This window comes from Vulpes vulpes, chromosome 16 (assembly GCF_048418805.1).
Source record: "Vulpes vulpes isolate BD-2025 chromosome 16, VulVul3, whole genome shotgun sequence".
Taxonomy (NCBI): Eukaryota; Metazoa; Chordata; class Mammalia; order Carnivora; family Canidae; genus Vulpes; species Vulpes vulpes.
The window spans coordinates 20407872-20427120 of record NC_132795.1 but is presented as its reverse complement, the minus strand read 5'-3'; the positions used below and the strand labels follow the sequence as shown (position 1 = coordinate 20427120).

Here is a 19249-nt window from a genome sequence, read left to right as displayed (position 1 = left end):
TCAGTTTTTTCCCCATTGAGGATGATATATTAGCTATGGGCCTTTATTATAGCCTTTGAATTGAATTATGTTTACTCAAAACCCATTTCTTGAGATTTTTTTTTATCATGAATGGATGTTGTACTTTGTTAAATGATTTTTTGCATCTATTGAAATGGTTCTTGTACTTTCTTTTTTTTAATGGGCTGCATCACATTGATTTCTTTGTGAATATTGAACCACTCTTGCATCCCAGGAATAAATTCCACTTTGATCGTGGTAAATGACTTTTTTAATGTATTGTTGGATTCTGTTGTTAATATTTGTTGAGGATTTTTACATCTATGTTCACTAGATATATTGGCCTGTAATTTTTTTGTGGTGTCTTTAGCTGGTTTTGATATCAGAATAATGCTGACCTCAGAGAATAAACTTGGAAGCTTTCCTTGCTCTTTATTTTTTTTTTGGGGGGGGGGGACAGTTTGAGAAGAATAGTTATTAACTCTTCTTTAAATGTTTAGTAAATTCGTCTGTGTGGGCACCTGGGTGGCTTCGTTAAGCGTCTGCCTTTGGCTCAGGTCATGATCCTGGGGTCCTGGGATCTAGTCCCACATTGGGCTCCCTGCTCAGTAAGGAGTCTGCTTCTCCCTCTTCCTCTCCCACTGCTAATGCATTCTCTCTCTCTCTTTCTCTCTCTCTCTCAAATAAATAAAATCTTTTCAGAAAATCATCTGTGAAGCCATCTGGCCCTAGGCTTTTGTTTGTTGAGAGTTTTTTGATAACTGATTCAATTTCTTTGCTAGTAATTGGTTTGTTCAAATTTTCTATTTCTTCCTGGTTCTGTTTTGGTAGGTTATATGTTTCTAGAAATTTATCCATTTCTTATAAGTTGTTTAGTTTTTTGGCATGTAGTTTTCATATCTTCCTTTAATTGTATTCTGTGGTGTTGGTTGTCATTCTCCTGTCTCATTTGTGATTTTTTTTGAGTTCTTTCTCGTCCTTATACATCTGGCTAGAGGTTTCAATTTTGTTGACTTTTAAAAGAATCACCACCTGGTTTTGTTGATCTGTTACCTTTTTAGTTTCTATATCATTATTTCTGCTCTAATCTTTATTTTTCCTTCTTCCTGTTGGATTGGGGTTTTGTTTGTTCTTCTTTTCCTAGCTCCTTTAAGTGAAGGTTAGATTCTTTGAGACTTTTCTTGCTTCTTAAGGTAGGCCTGTATTGCTATAAACTTCCCTTAGACTGCTGTAGCTGCATCTGCAAGATTTTGGACCTCTATGTTTTCATTTTCGTTAGTCTCCATGTATTTTTTTATTTCCTCTTTGATTTCTTTGTTTATCCAGTCATTATTTAGTAGCATGTTAATTAATCTCCATGTATTTGTGTTCTTTCCAGATGCTTTTTTGTGTTTGACTTTTGGTTCACAGTATTGTGGTTCGAAAAGGTGCATGGTGTGACTTTGATCTTATATTTTAGAAGCCTGTTTTGTGGCCTAATATATAATCTCTTTTGGAGAATGTTTCATGTGCACTTGAAAAGAATGTGTATTCTGCTATTTACGATAGAATGTTCTGAATATATCTGTTCAGTCCATCTGATCCAGTGTATCACTTAAAGCCACTGTTTCCTTGTTACTTTTCTATCTAGATGATCTGTACTCTACTGTAATTGTATTATTGTCATTTTTATGCATTATTAACTATTTTATATATTTGGGTGCTCCCTTGTTTGCATAAATATTTATAATTGTTATATCTTCTCGTTGGGGTGTCCCCCTTTATTCTTATGTAGTGTTCTTCTTTGTCTCTTCGTACAGTCTTTAATTTTAAAGTCTAGTGTGCCTAAGTATTGCTATTTGCAGGGGTTTTTTGACATTCATTTGTTTGATTGTTTCTCCATCCCATCACTTTCATTCTGTAGGTGACTTTAGGCCTAAGATAAGTCTTTTGTAGGCAGCATAGAGATGGATCCTATATTTTTATTCATTCTGACGCTCATTCATTCATTCTGACGCTCTGTGTCTTATGATTGGAGTGTTTAGTCCATTTATATTCAAAATAATTATCGAATTTGAATTATATTCAAAATAATTTATTGGCATTTTATTACTTGTTTTCTGTATATTTCTGGAGCTTTTCTTTGACCCTTTCTTGTCTTCTCCTTTTTTGTATTTGTTGAGTTTATGTATATTTGGATTTCTTTCTCTTTATTAATTGCATACTTATTAGTGGTTTTGATTGATATATTATTACCATTAGGTTTATTTATAATCTCTTTGGCATATAGCAGTCTATATTAAGTTGATGGACATTTAAGTTTGAATCCATTCTTTTCTCCTCCCCACATTTTTCATATGTTATTTTGTATCTTTTTTTGTGGGTTCCTTGACTGAATTTTTACAGAAATGTTCATTTTTACTGCTTTTATATTTCCTATCTTTATACTATCATTGTTGGTCTCCTCTTTCCCTCAGAGTCCCCTTTAATATTTCTTACAGTGCTGGTTTAATGATCTCAAACTCCTCTAGTTTTTGTCTGGGAAACTCTTTATCTTTCCTTCTATTCTGAATGATAGCCTTGTTGGATAGAATATCTTGGCTGCAAATTTTTCCCATTAAGCACTTTGACTGTATCCTGCCACTCCATCTGGCTTGCAAAGTTTCTGTTGAAAAATCTCCTGTTAGCTTTATGGGTTTTCTTTTGTAACTTTTCTGGTCTTGTTGTGTTTAAGATTTTTTTCTTAATTATTGTATTTTGTTTCTGTTTTTTTAAAGATTTATTTACTTATTCATGAGAGACAGAGAGAGGCCGAGAGACAGGCAGAGACAGGAGAAGCAGGCTCCATGCAAGGAGCCTGATGTGGGACTCGATCCCAGGACTCTGGGATCACACCCTGAGCCAAAGGCAGATGCTCAACTGCCGAGCCACCCAGGCGTCCAAATCACTACATTTTATAAATTTAATTACAGGGATCCCTGGGTGGCGCAGCGGTTTGGCGCCTGCCTTTGGCCCAGGGCGCGATCCTGGAGACCCGGGATCGAGTCCCACGTCGGGCTCCCGGTGTATGGAGCCTGCTTCTCCCTCTGCCTGTGTCTCTGCCTCTCTCTCTCTCTCTGTGACTATCATAAATAAAAAAAAAAATAATAATAATAATAATAAAAATAAAAAAAAATAAATTTAATTACAGTATGTCTTGGTATAGCCCTTTTCTGTTGATTTTGATGGGAATTCTCTGTGCTTCCTGGATCTGGATGTCTATTTCTTTTCCCAGATTAGGGGCTTTTTCAACTCTTATTTCTTCAAATAAATTTTCTGCCCTCATTTCTCTCCCTTCTTCTGGGACTCTTATCAGATGAATGTTACTATGTTTGACAGAGTCACTGAGTTCCCTGTCTATTCTCTGTTACATCATTCTTTCTCTCTTGTCTACATAATTGCTTTCCATTACTTAGTCTTTTATGTCATTAATTTGTTCCTCTGCTTCTTCCACCTGGTGTTCATTGCAGCAAGCATGTTTTTTTTTTTTTTTTTTCCTGCTTCCATGTTTGAGTTTAATCATTTAGTATTCATGTGGCACATAGGATTTGTAAATCACTTTACAATAATTAATTTGTTGAAGAAAACACAGATGGATATTTTGGTATTCAAATTATATTGCACCCTGGAATTTCCTTTAAATATGTATAAATATATATGTAACCAAAATGTTTTTATAATTATGAAAATCACAGTGATTTTTTTTTTCAAACTGACTTTCTATTTCTGTCTTCCAAAACTACCATTTTACTCTTTTAATTGTGATGTCTTTTGGCAAATAAATAGCAACAGTTCCTACTGTATAAATTTCTTATTATCAGAAACTTTGATCTAAAAGCATTTGGATATAACCCTGAATGAATGGTTTAGTGGATATTTAGGCAGACTCTCCCAAACCAGTAAATTAATTAACAAGTGCATTATTTTTTCTAACATTTTCATTTTTATATTGCTTTGTGTTCCTATGGACTTTCCCTCCACATCCCTCAACCACCCTTTCCTGATCAGTAATAATGTTAGGCCTCCATCTGTTTGTCCCCTCCATCCTTTCTTTCTTCGTAAAATACAGATATTTAGACTAAGAGAAAATAATACTATTTAATCTTAGTTTATTAGAGACACCAAAAAAGAGAAAATGCACACAAAATGTTTGTTAAAAGGCAAAAAGATTTTAAAAATTGAAGTAGAAATTAGTGATATTGGGGGTACCTGGGTGGTAGGGTTGGTTAAGCATTGGACTCTCAATTTTGGCTCAAGTCATGACATGGGTCTTGGAGGCAGCCCCACATGGGGATCCCCACTCAGTGCAGAGTTGGTTTAAGATCCTCTCCCCCTCTTCCTCTGCCCTTCCCACTTGTGCACACGCTCTCTAAAATAAATAAATAAAATTAAAACAAAAACAAAAACTAGTGACATGGATTAAATATTTCAAAATAAAGCCAATATAATCTTGTCTATTATAGTCTTCATCTCTGATTATTTTATCTCAGTAGTAAGGGTCACACTCATGTCTTCCACTCTTTTCTCAAGCCTAGTGAGTATCCTTATGAATGAGCATTGCTTTAAATTCTTCATCAGGCATGTTACTTATATTACTTTTGTTTAGATCTCTGGCCATGGCCTTATGTTGTACTTTCATTTGGGATAAATTCCTCTGTTTTCTCATTTTGTCTAAGTCTGTGGCTGCTTATGTGTGTTAGAAAAGACAATTATGTCTCCTGTTCCTAAAAGTAATGGCCATATGAAGGAGATCATGTAGTGCCCAGGGCTTGGTCCTTCTGGGAGTATCTCTGGTGTGTGTTGCCTGCACTCTGCTGTTGTGTTTTGGCTCCTTTGTCCTTTGGGCCAGTCATCTGCAGAGGCTCTTCTTGCCTGCTCTGGGCAATGTTTGGTCTTTGGCCTGGATGTGGTGAGTTCCAACTAAGTATGCCCTCATCTGCTTATGAAATAAGACCTGTCACCACCTCCCTGAGGCCTGGCAAAACTCTCTGGTCCACCTTGTGTTTTTTTTATTGCACCATTTAGGCCATTTACATTCAGAATAATTACTGAAAGGTATGCACTTACTGCCGTTTTGTTAGTTATTTCACAGTTGATTTTGTGGTCCTCCATTCCTTTCTTCTCTTGCTCTCTTCTTTCATGGTTTAAGGACTCTTTTTATATGCTTGGATTCCTTTGCTTACTTTCTGCATGTTTATTACAGGTTTTTGAATTCTCATTATTGTTAGGTTTACATATAACATCTTAATGCATATAGCAGTCTATATTAAGTTGATGGTTGCTTAAGTTTGAACCCTTCTAAAAGCACTAAAGTTTTATTCCTCCCCACACCTTCTACGTATATGGTCTCATAATTTATGTATTTTTATTTTGTGAATTCCTTGACTGATGTTTATAGATGTACTTAATTTTATTGCTTTTGTGCTTCCTACTTTTTTTTACTCTAGTTTATGGCCTTTCCTTTCCAGAGAATTCCTTTTAACATTTCTAGTAAGACTGGTTTAGTGTTGATGAATTCCTTTAACTTTTGTTTGAGCTTTTTGTTCTATTCTGAATGATAGCCTTGATGGAGAAAATATTCTTGGTTGCAGATTTTTTCCTTCAGCACTTAGAATATATCATGTCACTTTGTTCTGGCTTGCAAAGTTTCTGCTGAAAAATCAGTTGATGGTCTTATGGAATTTCTCTTGTATGTAACTGTTTTCTTGCAGCTTTTAAAATTCTCTTTTCTATCACTACCTTTTGCCATTTTAATTATATGTCTTTGATGTGGACCTCCTTGGGTTGCTTTCACTGGGGACTCTCTGTGCCTACTGGATCTGGATTTCTATTTCCTTCCCCAGATTCAGGACATTTTCAGTTATTATTTCTTCAAATAAGTTTTCTGTCCCCTTTTTCTTCTCCTTCCAGGATCCCAATAATGCAGTGTTATTGGGCTTGATGGTGTTGCTGAGTTCCTTTAATCTATTCTCATCTTTTTGCTGTTCAGCTTGATGGCTTTTTATTTCTCTTACAGGTCACTGATCCAGTTTTCTGCTTCCTGTAGTCTACTATTTATTCCCTCTAGTATATTTTTGAGCTATTGTGTTCTTCATCTCTGCTTAGTTCTTGTTTATATTTTTTGTCTCTTTGTTGAGGGTCTCACTGAGATACTCCATTCTTTTCTCAAGTCCAGTGAGTATCTTTATGACCATTACTTTAAATTCTCTATCAGGCATATTGTATCTGTTTTGTTAGCTCTTTTGCTGTGATTTTGTCCTGCTCTTTCATCTGGGGCATATTCCTCTGTCTCTTCATTTTATCTTACTATCTGTTTCTATGTGTTAGGAAAGCCAGCTACTTCTCCTGCTCTTGCAAGTAATGACCTTCTAAAGAAGAGATTCTGTAGTACCCTCCAGTGCATTGGAACCAGGTGCTTCAAGGGCGTCTCCTATGTGTGTTGTATGTGCCCTGTTGTTGCTGAGCAATATTTGCCCTCAGTCCAGTGATCTGCAGTAGTTCTTTTTGCCAGTGTTGGCAGGTTTTGGTCCCTGGCCAGTTTGCAGCTGCCTTGGGCTTAAGGTGGGTCAGGCTAGGTGTTTGCAAAAGCTACAGTCTCACCCAACTGTAGGGTGCTTGCTCTCCCTGTGTTGTCCCCTGAGAAGCTTTTGGTGGAGCAGCCTGTAGCCAGATCAGATGTTTAACCCCAGCACACTGCTGGAGTCAGAGTCAGACTGGTATGTATGGTTCTCTCTATAGCAAGAGTCACTTTGGAGTGATACTGGTTACGGTCTGGACTGCTTGCACAATGCCATGCTGTGACTCTGCTTTGGATGGACTACTGCTCAGGGCAGGTCTTCAGGAGAACATGAAGGCCAAGCATGCTGCTAGTGAGCTAGGTGGAGTGTTCCTGCAGGTATCCATCTCTCTAGGTTGGGGGTTAGGGAGAGAAATAGCTTCCCTCCAGCTCTTTCATCTTTGGAGAAGTCCCGTAAAGATTCCTACCCCTCTAGCACGCATTCTGAGATTAAAAAATAAGTCTCCTTCGTGTATACCCCAGGTTTTCATTCTGGTTTCTATTCTCAGTTCTACTACATCTGCAGACTTAATATCCTAGATATAATTGTGTTTGGCCTGTAACTTTGAACCCATTTAAAAACACTGATTGGACTTTAGCCACTTACCTACAGCATATATGCGTCCTTTATTTTGTTTTTATTTTTAAAGATTTTATTTATTTGAGAGAATGCACACAAGTGGGGGAAGGGGCAAAGAGGAAGGAAGAGGAAGAGGGAAAGAATCCCAAGCAGACTCTGTGCTGAGCACAGAACCCAACATGGGGCTTGATCCCATGACCTGAGCCAAAAGCAAGAGTTTAGGTGCCCGGTGGACTGAGCCCCCTGCCCCTCCTATCTTAAAGAAAACTTTAGGGCAGCCTAGGTGGCTCAGCGGTTTAGCATCGCCTTCAGCCCAGGGCCATGTCAGGCTCCCTGCGTGGAGCTTATCTCTCTGCCTGTGTCTCTGCCTGTCTTTCTCTCTGTGTCTCTCATGAATATTTGACTCTTAATCTCAGGGTTATGAGTTTAAGCCCCACAGTGGGGCTATTTAAAAATATATATATATATTTCCCTAATGAAGCAAAATAGAAGACAGAAGCAAAATAGAAGTTGATTAGCCTGCTTTCAGTCTGTCATCTGATAAGGTATTCCATTTTTCTCAGGCAGTCAACTGTAAGCCTCAATTGCTTTGGTGCTCTAGCCTTCCTTACAGGCTTAAGGTTGCCACTTTAAAAATTTTTTTAAATTGTTTTATATTCTTATTTGTATTCTTTAAATCTAAATTTATTTGAAGATTATCTGTTCTGAAGAAATGAATTGAATTATTTAGATCTCTTTTATTCATTGGGATTATTTCCAATTTAATAGTGGGATTTCATTTTACAATCTTTAATCCTTTTGAACAATAGTTACCTTTATTCATCTTTAACTGTGAGCTTATATTTTTCCTGTTCTTTTAAAAGTTTAGGGAACATACAGAATCAAGGATGTAAGAAATGGCACAGCTCCTACTACACAGTAATGTAATTTCTGATCCCTTTCTTCCTTTTCTCTACCTTTGAAGTAGTAACAAGATCTTGCCATCTGCTGGTGCCTGTAAAATGTCCTAAGTGTCTTTTGGAGTATGAGTGTCTTTTGGGAGGTTATCCTGGCTATCATATGACACTAGTGGTGTTGGCTTCTTCTTTCTTCTGTGTGCATGTTATTTCACTGATACTGGGATCTGCTACAGAGCTAAGATTTTGACCCTAAAGGATCACCCTGAGACCTCATATTGGTACATGGTCATTAACTCAGGAGGTCTGTGCCCTATTCTCCCATCTCTTGAGGTTTTTCTTTGTGATCTCCCTTCTGATCATTTCATCTTGTAAAGAACTTCGGCAATTTTAATAGGCTGCAATGTGGACATTTTTCCTTGATTTGTTAACACCTTCACTAGCTGAGAAGGTGCCTATATGTGTAATAGGTATAACTTGCAACCACTTGAAGCAAGAACCAAAGTATAGAATATTCCTGACAGGTCTCTGCATTTCTTTCCTTCATGTTTTTATCAGATACCCTGGAGAATTAATAGCTATTTCTAGCAACTTCTAAAAATGTTTGTTGGAAATTGTGCAGGAAAGTATTTTTGGCTACCTACAAATCTGGTTTTCCTGCCTTCTCCTCCTTTACATGCTGATAGCTTTTTAACCATTTATTAGCAACTGTAAACTCTTTTTAAATTTTGAAACAGTATCTTAAGTCACCTTCCAGTGCCTTCCTAATGAGCACTGGTGGGTTTGAAAATAAAATATCAATATTTTATATTAGGGTAGTGGACTAAAATGGGGGGCCTAAAACTTTTATGTATTTTGTTTTCATCTTTTTAAAATAACACAGGTTGATGAGCCAGCCTTTTCCCGATTGCCTCCAACCACTAGAGCCAAGGATGTGATCTGTTCCACCAATGTTTCTCACTATGAACTCCAAGTGGAAATAGGTAATTATCCTGGATTGACCCTTCACTATTAGAAATGAAATTGCCAAAAAGATTATTTTGTAGGCAGGTCCTTTTTTGTTGTCACATATAGCATAAAACTAGATGCTAATTGTGTCAGACAGATCTATTAATTTTATGTCCTAAATAGTGGCCCAAATTTTTTTCAAGATTATTCTATAGAATTTTTACCTTTCTAAGGAAGTAGTTTTAGAAGAGTAAGACCCTAAGCAATCTAGATATTTATTTATCTTTATCGTGGCAGTCTTCCGATTTTATGTCTGTAATTTACACTAGGTATGAAAATCAAATCATGTAACTCTTTCAGTCTTTTAACCAGCTTGCTTTCTTTTAACTTAAAAACTTACCTAAAATCCCGTTTGTAATAGAAACCTTTCTCAGTTAAGTTTGGGACAGGATGAATAATTGTTTCTAGTCACATACATGTGAAACATTTGTTCTGAATATTCAGAAATATCTATGAAACATTGCAAACAGATACTGTGTTAGATGCTAGGGATACAAAACTATGTAAAACACTTGAAGAATCCATACTCTCTCTGGGAAGATGAAAGGTAGTTTTATTTATGTACTAGAGGGCACTATAGTAGAAGTGTGTTATTATGGAAAACAGAAGAGGTGGAACAGGGGCACCTGGGTGGCTCGTGGTTGAGCATCTGTCTTTGGCTCAGGTCATGATCCTGGTGGGGGGGTATTGAGTCCCACATCAGGCTCCCCACAGGGAGCCCACTTTTCCCTCTGCCTATGTCTTCGCCTCTTGTGTCTCTCATGAATAAATAACATATTTAAAAACAAAAAAAGGATCAAACATCTAACCATCCATCTTGACTACTCTGAGATCTCAAGAAAGATCACAAAAACAAGCAGGATCCTGAAGAATGAGGAAAAGTTTGCTAAATACTCTACTCAGGGTTTTTGTTACAACAGAAAATAATCCTGACTAATTTAAGAGAGGATTTTTTTTTAATAGTATTGTTAACCTACAGAATTATTGGCTAGAGAGAGAGACTTGAAAGAAACTAAGAAAAGCTACATCCTAGAACCAGAGTCAGGGCCATGGCATAGGAATAGCCTAGTTTAGTGTACTACCTGTTAGAATACTTACATCCCAGATATTGGAACCCATTGCAGTGAGTTCTGACTGCCTCTGCTTCTGTTGTCACTAACTCTGTCCTTCATTTTGGCAAAGCGTAGGTCATTGACCTTGCCATGCCAGTGTCAAGGAGGCCAAGAGAAAATAAGGATCTGACATTTTTAAATAGCACTGGAAAATGCCCCATCTTAGAAAGGACCTTCAGATGGTGTCAATTTAAAAAGAGGTTAAGACAAAAAAATTACTTCAGTTAGATGACTGAGGAAAGATGGTTAGAGGGGAACTATCCATAGATGCTCTTTGCCTATAAGTGGGAACACTGCCTATAAGCAGTGGTAGAAGACAAATCTGGAAAGGGAGGTTTGGAACACATTGTGAAAGATTTCCTGTGGTGTTATATAGAAGTTCAGACACTGGCATCCCTCACAACTTACCCACTTCATTTCTCAAAGCATTTTTTTTAAAGATTTTATTTATTTATTCATGAGGGACACAGAGACAGAGAGAGAGGCAGAGACACAGGCAGAGGGAGAAGCAGGCTCCATGCAGGGAGCCCAACGTGGGACTTGATCCCGGATCTCCAGGATCATGCCCTGGGCTGAAGGCGGCGCTTAATCGCTGAGCCACCGGGGCTGCCCTCTCAAAGCATTTATAGCACAAGTTTGGAATTTATCCTCTAGGTGTTTGAGATACATTATGGAATGGTGATAACTGCAATAATACCATCTAACAGGCACTGTGCTGAACATTTCATATGTTCTTTTTCAGTGTTAGCTTTTTATCACTCTCATTTGTCTGATGAGGCTCTGAGAATTTAACAGTCTTACAGCTAGTGATTTGAAAGCAGACCTTTCAGACTGGGCAGTCTAAGCTTTTAGGTGCTGGACTGAAATGTACTTTCTATTAAATGCTGAATTTAGGAGGAAAACTGACAGCAGTTCCAGGCAGCAGTCTGGAAGATGTAGATCAGTGATTTACAATGAAGTATCATCCAATTTAAAACTTGCAGTGCCTGTATCCCATCACACACCTACTGAATCAAAATTTCTGGGGAATGGGACCTAGGTATAGGAGTTTGAAGTATTATTTTCCTAGTAATTTTGGAGCATGCCTTAGTTGAGAATACAGGGCATGATGAGGAAGTCACTGCATATGACCAGCAAAGGGGGACAGGACTTGAACTGTTCAAGGCAGTCGTGCTGACACTGGAGTGGAAGGGATGAATTTGTGATTAACTTCATTTCAAAGATAAGTGGCACAATTTGGTGAATGTGGGGAGAGGGAGGGACTAACATTTATTAGGTGCCTATTGATAGGTGCCACTCTAGGTGTTTTAAATTTTAAAAACTGGGGACGCCTGGCATCTGCCTTTGGCTCAAGTCATGATCTCAGGGTCTTGGGATGGAACTGAGCCCCATAGTGGGCTCCCTGCTCAGCAGGGAGTCTGCTTCCCTCCGTTTGTCCCCTCCTCTGCTCATACCTTCTCTGTCAAATAAAATCTAAAAAACAAATAATTAGTTCATTAATTTAAAAAACTGATGACACCAAATGCTGGTAAGTATGTTGTAGCTCTTACAATTGCATGTGGGAATAAAAATGGTTCAGCCACTTTCAAAACCAGTTTGGCAATTTCTTAGAAAGTTAAATATACATGACCTAGCCCTCTCACTTGTAAGTATTTGCCAAAGAGGAATGAAAACATATGTCTACTTAAAGAATGTTTTGACAGTTTTATTTATACTCACCAAAAATTGAAAACAATCGGTATATCTATCAACTTGCAAATGGATAAACTGTGGTATATTCATACAACAGATTGTTACTCAGCAATAAAAAGAAACTACTGAAACACAACAACCATGGAACAGTCTTAAAAGCACTATGCTAAGTGAAAGAAGCCAAACACAAAAGACTACATTCTTTATGATGCAACTTATGAGACAAACAGAAATCACATCAGTGGTTTAGGGATTGCTGAATAGTATTCCATTGTATGAATTTCATAATTTATTCAGGTCACAATTTGAGCCATTATAATAGATACATAATGATATATCAATGTGGTTTTAATTTGCATTTCATTAACTTGAGGATTTTTTCATGTGCTTATTGGATATTCCTGTATCTTTTGTGGATTGTCTTGCGTAGTTTTAGATTTAGTATAGGGTTGGATAGAATTGTAAGAATTCTATAGAGTTGAAGAATTTTTTTACATATACTGAATGTAAATGACAAGATTTAAGTATCATTAATGCTTTCAGTAGCTTATCTTTTCATTTTCTTAAAAATGTTTTCTTAAAGAGGAGAAGGTTTAAATTTTGATGATATCCAAATTATCAGTTTTCTTCTTCTTTGGTTGCTAACGTGAGTTTTACATCTCATTATAGGAAGAGGATTTGACAACTTGACAACTGTCCATCTTGCCCGTCATACTCCCACAGGAACACTGGTGACTATAAAAATTACAAATCTAGAAAACTGCACTGATGAACGCCTGAAAGCTTTACAGGTAGCAATATGAAAAAAAAGTAAGGTATTTAATGTCTATTTGACAAGATTACGTTTCTAAGAATTTTCTTCCCAAATTACAGTTCTTTCTATTGGAGAAAATTAGATTTCTTTCTTCTAATAATACTTGGAAGCCAGATCCATGAAAAAACAAATATATTCAAACTTTGGGATACTATTAATTCCCTCAAATGAATATTGTATTCAAAATGCTGGTCTGGAGATTTACAATACTCCTAGTCCAATCACAAATAGTCATATAGGGAAATCGAAAAAACAAAAGTCAACAGTTTCCTTCCTATCCAACTAAGTAAAATCAACTTCTAAATTGATACATTTTGATAGAATTGCATTTCAGGAATATTATAATACCATTTTCATTGTCACTAATCATTTTTGATATAAAGAAAACATTTTGTTTTGATGTCCCAATTTTTGAAGTATTTACGTGTACACGTATATTACACAGAAAAAAAGATTGAAAGAAATTATAGTGAAATGTTAACAGTGGTTGTCTCTGATTTAGTGTTAGAAGTGATTATCTTCATATTTTTATGTATTTTTAAATGTTTCTGTATTAAGAACATAGTAATCAGAGTATGACCTCAGGAGTCAGACTAAGTTCACATCTCACTTCCACTCCTTTTATTGATTATGTGCTTTCGACCAAGCTTTCTGACTTATTTTATTTTAAGTTTCTTATTTTCTGTTTCTCTCCTGTAAAATAGGGATGACCATATGACATACTTCATGTCATGGTAGTGACATTTAAAGAGATGGCAGCACCAGTAACTTAGTACTAATAAGCTCTGCTGAGTGTTAGCTGCCACCTCTGTTGTTATTTTCATCATAAGGGGGGGAAAAGTTGTTTTTAAATGTCTTGTCTCTTGTGTGTTTATCCTAGAAAGCAGTGATTCTGTCTCACTTTTTCCGGCATCCCAATATTACAACTTACTGGACTGTTTTTACTGTTGGCAGCTGGCTTTGGGTTATTTCTCCCTTTATGGCTTATGGTAAGAAAACTCACCTTAGATAAAGTAACTTGTAGTTTAGCCTGGAAGTTATAAGGATCTTAGATTTATGATTCTCTACTTTTAATTTATAAATCTGGTGGCCAAGTCTAGATTTCATGATAAATTTATGTATCTGGTTCATGTTGACTTTTAGCCTTTGGAAAGAATGGGTCTGATCAATAATAGTGAAACCACTATTGCCTCCCTAAGAAGTCCATGCCTTTGAACAAACGGTCTCTTTCCTTCAGTTTCCTGCCTATCATTGCAGAACCAGTATAAGTCTTCAAGCAGTATGTTTTCTCACCTAATCACATCATCTCTGTCCTGATTTTTCTCATTGTAAACTTATTTTACTGTATTGTAATATCTGTATGTGTACCTGTCTCATTTCACCGGACTTGAGCTTCTTGAAGCCAGGATCTTCTATTTTTCATTTTGGTGCTCATACTGTATTGAATAAATAAATGAATTCTATAGCTTTGATTTTTAGGACTTTTGAGAATTGCCTCTGGATCGAAAAATAAATATATCCACACAGTATTTTCTCAGTAATACTGAAAATTGTTTATTTTCCTTTCTAATCTCTAGAGTATCATTAGAAAGGTCTTTTTGGAGATTCTTGAAGGAAAATTACCTTTGCATAGGAAAGTGGTTAGACTCTAAAATGTAACAGAGGTGTGTGTATGTGTGAATTTATGGTTCAAAGAACATTTAAAACATAAGCTAGAAGCAAAATCACTTTCAGTGTTCAATGAAAGATTTCAGGTGTTTCTTTCAGGTTCGGCAAGTCAACTTTTGAAGACTTACTTTCCTGAAGGGATGAGTGAAACTTTAATAAGAAACATTCTCTTTGGAGCAGTAAGAGGGTTGAGCTATCTGCATCAAAATGGCTGTATTCACAGGTATTTACTTATTTGTATTTTATGGAATGAGAGGATTTTAGTGGAAGAAACCATTTAAGGAGCTGTTAGGAAAGAACAGTTGAGTGTGAGTGTTAGAAAGTTTGTAAATGAAAATTGAAGGAGAAATGGGCCAGTAGGTACAGTAATTGCTTACAATTTTATGTTCATTCACCAAAAATGTTCAGACCACATCCTCTTTGCCAAATGCTGTGCCCGATGTTGTGGTGGAGCACCTGCCCTCAGGAAATCTGGGGTATAAGCTATAGATAGCGATCATGGTTGTCTCTTTTGTTTTTCTTAAGCAAATAAAGAGCTTCTGCTTTTCAGCTCTATGTCATATTTACATCATATACCAGTTGGAACTAAACCTTTCTTTGATTTCTAAATATTTTATAGCACCTTGAGACTTTCATATTAAATATCAGTTCTCTTATTTTTAAACTGTAGATGCAGAAATAATTGGTGGAATGTTAAAAACAATGTTCTGTGATACACTGGGACTTTTTAAATTATTTTTAAATAAGCTTATTTCTTTTACTGTTTATTTCAATATTTTTACATCTTTCTCACTGTACATTTTTAGAAACATTCTGGTTAACTGAGGAGTTCTAGCGGACTGTATTCTAATTAATCAAAGCTTATACAGAGAGAGTTAATCAGATTGTTGGCCATCCTACTCTATTAGTTTCTAAATTCAGTATTTTGGATGAAGAACAAGGCTCTTCTATAATTTATCTAACAAAGGAAATATTTATATGACATCTCTGTAAATGTTAATACCATGAGAGGCTACCTATTGGATAATACTGCATTTAACTTTAAATTCCAACTTTATGTTTCAAATATTTTTTTTAGACTTTTCTTTGGGTATTTTGCAACAGTATCCTAAAACAGTGAAATTAATTTGATTCCATTCCTAGTGTGAAAAAAAATATTATCCCTTCCAAATATGTAGCTGTTTCCCTTATTCTAATGCTATGCTAAATAGTTGAAGGATTCCCTAATTCCCTGAACATTTCATATGTGTATGTATACATATATATGTATATGTGTTTGTATAAGCATACTTACATATAAGTGTGCTATTTTATAAAGAGTATTTGATTTCCAAGAGAATACATGGATTTGTTCTGACCAGATTTTTATCTTCATTGGCCAATTTCCTAGTATTTAGCATTGTTTCTTTTTGTTCTAGGAGTATTAAAGCCAGCCATATCCTCATTTCTGGTGATGGCCTAGTGACCCTCTCTGGCCTGTCCCACCTGCATAGTTTGGTTAAGCACGGACAGAGACATAGGGCTGTGTATGATTTCCCACAGTTCAGCACATCAGTGCAGCCGTGGCTGAGCCCAGAACTACTGAGACAGGTCAGGTGTGGCCTTCGTATTGGGTTGTCTGTGCATCTTGAGTGTCTTCTGAGCTTCACTAAAGGACAATTGCACCCTTAGATTTGGATTGGTGAATGGCCTACTACAAGACTTTTTTCCTCTTTCTTGTAAAAATTATTAGGTATATCTTGATTTCTCACTTATGAGTTTTTTCCACTGTTCAACATCCTTTCTCGAAAAAGCGCATGTATATAACTTTTTATTGTTATTTTCACTAAAGAAATTCAAATTAATTGTTCTACAGGATTTACATGGATATAATGTAAAGTCAGATATTTACAGTGTTGGGATTACAGCGTGTGAATTGGCCAGTGGGCAGGTACCTTTCCAGGACATGCACAGGACTCAGGTAAATCCTAGTAAAATCCCCAAACTACTTTTATTTCATAAGATCCCTTATATTCTAGATAATTTCCTTTAGACATCTTTTTCTTAGAATCTTTGTTTTTAATGCTTTCTCTGAAATGTGTTGAAGGAAATTTTTCTTTCTTTTAGATGTTGTTGCAGAAACTGAAAGGTCCTCCTTATAGCCCATTGGATGTTAGTATCTTTCCTCAGTCAGAATCCAGAATGAAGAATTCCCGATCAGGTGTAGACTCTGGGATTGGAGAAAGTGTACTTGTCTCCAGTGGAACTCGCACAGGAAATAGTGAGAGGTTGCAAACTCCATCCTCAAAAACTTTCTCTCCTGCCTTCTTTAGCTTGGTACAGCTCTGTTTGCAACAAGATCCTGAGAAAAGGTAATATTGGCCACTTGTAAATAGCATCAAACTTAAGTGTTTTATATCTTGTAGAAGCTTTGTAATACACCTTTCCCACCAAATTCAAGTCTCTTTTATCAGTCTTTTGATGAAAAAATTATAATTAATCCAGAAAATATCAATGCTAAAAACAAGGAGAGGCAATGAGCAAATGAGAAGAACTGGATCCAAAGTCAGAAGACTGGGTCTCCAGTCTCAGCTATATCATTTCCCAACCAAGTCATCTTGTAAAAATCACTTCATTTTTCTGAGCATTAATTACTGCATTTATATTTATACATTCAGAAACTTTCAAGCAGTACAAAAAATGTTAGTTGCTGCTATAATAATATAATTCCCATAACTACATATTAGTGTTAGTATTTCAGAAATAAGGTGTGTCTTCCCTTTTCTTTAGCCTTTTAATGCCTAGGATACTTTCTTATAATTAGTAAGTGCCCAATAAATGTTATTTTTCAAATTAATTCTTCCCATTAGTCAGGGTTGTAGGTAGGAATTTGGCTTCATGACATTTCTTTTTCCTTTTAATTTTTTAATATTGAGTTTTATAACTTTAAAGCTAATTTCTAATACATTTTTACACATAAAAATACACATTCTAATATAAAATTCTATTTTTTTTATAACTTAAAAAATTTAGACCATCTGCCAGCAGTTTATTGTCCCATGTTTTCTTCAAACAGGTAAGCTGATCTACCTTGTGTTGTCTAGATGTTTTTAAATACCATTAAAAATTCATTTCTTTTTGTTGGCTTAATGAGACAGTTTGGTAACCAAAATTCTTAATAATGACTTTCTTATAAAGTAAAGTTAGAAAGTCTGTAATTTAACTACAAAAAAAATTTTGTTTTTAAAATATTTCCATTCTGCAAAACAAGATGAATATCATTAAATGTTACTATACCCTCAATTTATATTTTGATTAGAGACATTTTAGTTTACTGGCTAGAGATGATCAAGAGGCAAAGTAATTCTGATAAAACTTAGATTATTTGCTTATTTTTTCTTCCTGTTTTCAGATGATCAAAGGCATTTTTAGTGAAAATACCAAAAAACAATCTTAAACGCTTTTAACATTTAAAAAAGTCATTTATACATAGCTAATGTATTATGTACCAACAGCCTTACTTTGAGTTTCTTTAACAGATGAAAGAAGAAAGCCAGGATTCAATACTTTCACTGTTGCCTCCTAAGCCATCAATAGCACTGTCTCCAGTGTCACCTTGGACTGAGCCGGAATGTGATTTTCCTGATGAAAAAGACTCAAACTGGGAATTCTAGGGCTGTCAAATCCTTTATGTCCTAGATACTTGACACTTTCTCCCTGCTGCTTTTCTTCTATGTTGCTAGGTACAAATACTAGAATTATACTTGAAAAACAGTTGGTGCACTGGAGATTCTATTGTTTAAAACCACTCTGTTCAAAGGAGCATGAATTTATAGCCTATTTTGTTAACTCAGAGTTCTAGTATCACTCCAGGAAACTTTAGAATTATGAATCTAGCTCTATTTAGTGTCACCTGTTCTCATTTTTTTCCCCAAGCTGTGACTAACTCCTCTTCTTGATCTTTCAATATAATTTTTGAGCCAGTTAATTTTTAAAGCATTTTGTTACCCTCGGGGGAATAAGCCCTCAGAGGATAGTGCTTCCAAGGACATTTTTTTTACTTCCAGATTCTCTAGCCTTTTTGATCAGCTGTTGTTAGACCAACAGGCTAGTTTATCCTGGCATCAAAACTCTTTTCTGTTAGAAGGGAAAATGTTTATACTTTCCGATTTTATTCTGTTAATACTTCTGGTAATATGAAACTGAGCCTCACATTAAATGATTCACTTGAAATATAGTTATAATTTTTTTTTCAAGAGGCTAAACTGACACTTTTCTACTATAAATTATCCTAAATTCGTGCATCCCGTGGGAGCTCAATAAAGATTTATTGAATGGAGTTTATGCTTTTAATTTCTTTTGCCAAAGAAAGCCCCTTTTCAGATTTATTTACAAGGGACACCCTGGTATTTATTCAATGAGGCAGAAGAGGTTCTAAATGACATAGAGATCTTAATGATTTTACCTTATTAGCAAAAAAGAGATATAACTCAAAGGATATATAAACTAGTAAATTGGGGCCTATCTCACTCAGTTAATAGATTGTCTTAATCTTATTTAAGATGATTATCTTAAGAGTAAATAATTGAAACTAATAAGACAAATAATGTCAAAATGAATAGATCATTTGAAACACAAACCTTTTCATATTTATTGGTCAGTTCCCCTCAAGAATGTTTAGGTTACTCCATCAAGCCATGAAGACCTGCAAAGGTGGAGGAGGAAGAAGAGATGAATACCAGTTGAGGCCCTGAGATCATCTGTACTGGTGGGGGCTGTCCTTCATTCCACGGACTTCCTCCTAGTTTCTCTAGGTAACAGAGGTACACAGAAACCATAGAGCCTAGGTAGGGAGTTGATGTTACTGCAAAAGGACTCTGGAAGCCATGAAAGAGTGCCCCTCAGATTTCCTGTATTAGAGTTCTC

General features: G+C 35.9%; 1 protein-coding gene and 1 long non-coding RNA gene across 4 annotated transcripts in view; one reads left to right on the top strand and one right to left on the bottom strand.

The window, feature by feature from the left end:
* Positions 1-18662, top strand: part of STRADB (STE20 related adaptor beta) — a 37479-nt gene extending 18817 nt beyond the window's left edge. For all 3 annotated transcript variants that reach the window (XM_072741016.1, XM_026002539.2, XM_026002538.2), the window contains exons 4-12: positions 8934-9033; positions 12532-12653; positions 13557-13665; positions 14444-14567; positions 15763-15934; positions 16200-16304; positions 16451-16695; positions 17357-17399; positions 17863-18662. In XM_072741016.1, coding sequence (XP_072597117.1) covers positions 8934-9033; positions 12532-12653; positions 13557-13665; positions 14444-14567; positions 15763-15934; positions 16200-16304; positions 16451-16695; positions 17357-17399; positions 17863-17997 — 1155 coding nt within the window. In that variant the 3' untranslated portion in view covers positions 17998-18662. The remainder of the gene's footprint in view (positions 1-8933; positions 9034-12531; positions 12654-13556; positions 13666-14443; positions 14568-15762; positions 15935-16199; positions 16305-16450; positions 16696-17356; positions 17400-17862) is intronic.
* Positions 11860-19188, bottom strand: LOC112922871 (uncharacterized). The gene is made up of 2 exons (XR_011997715.1): positions 18964-19188; positions 11860-16685 (listed from the first exon to the last, which is right to left on the bottom strand). It is a non-coding gene; the product is annotated as an uncharacterized lncRNA (long non-coding RNA).
* Between the last annotated feature and the right edge of the window lie 61 nt (positions 19189-19249).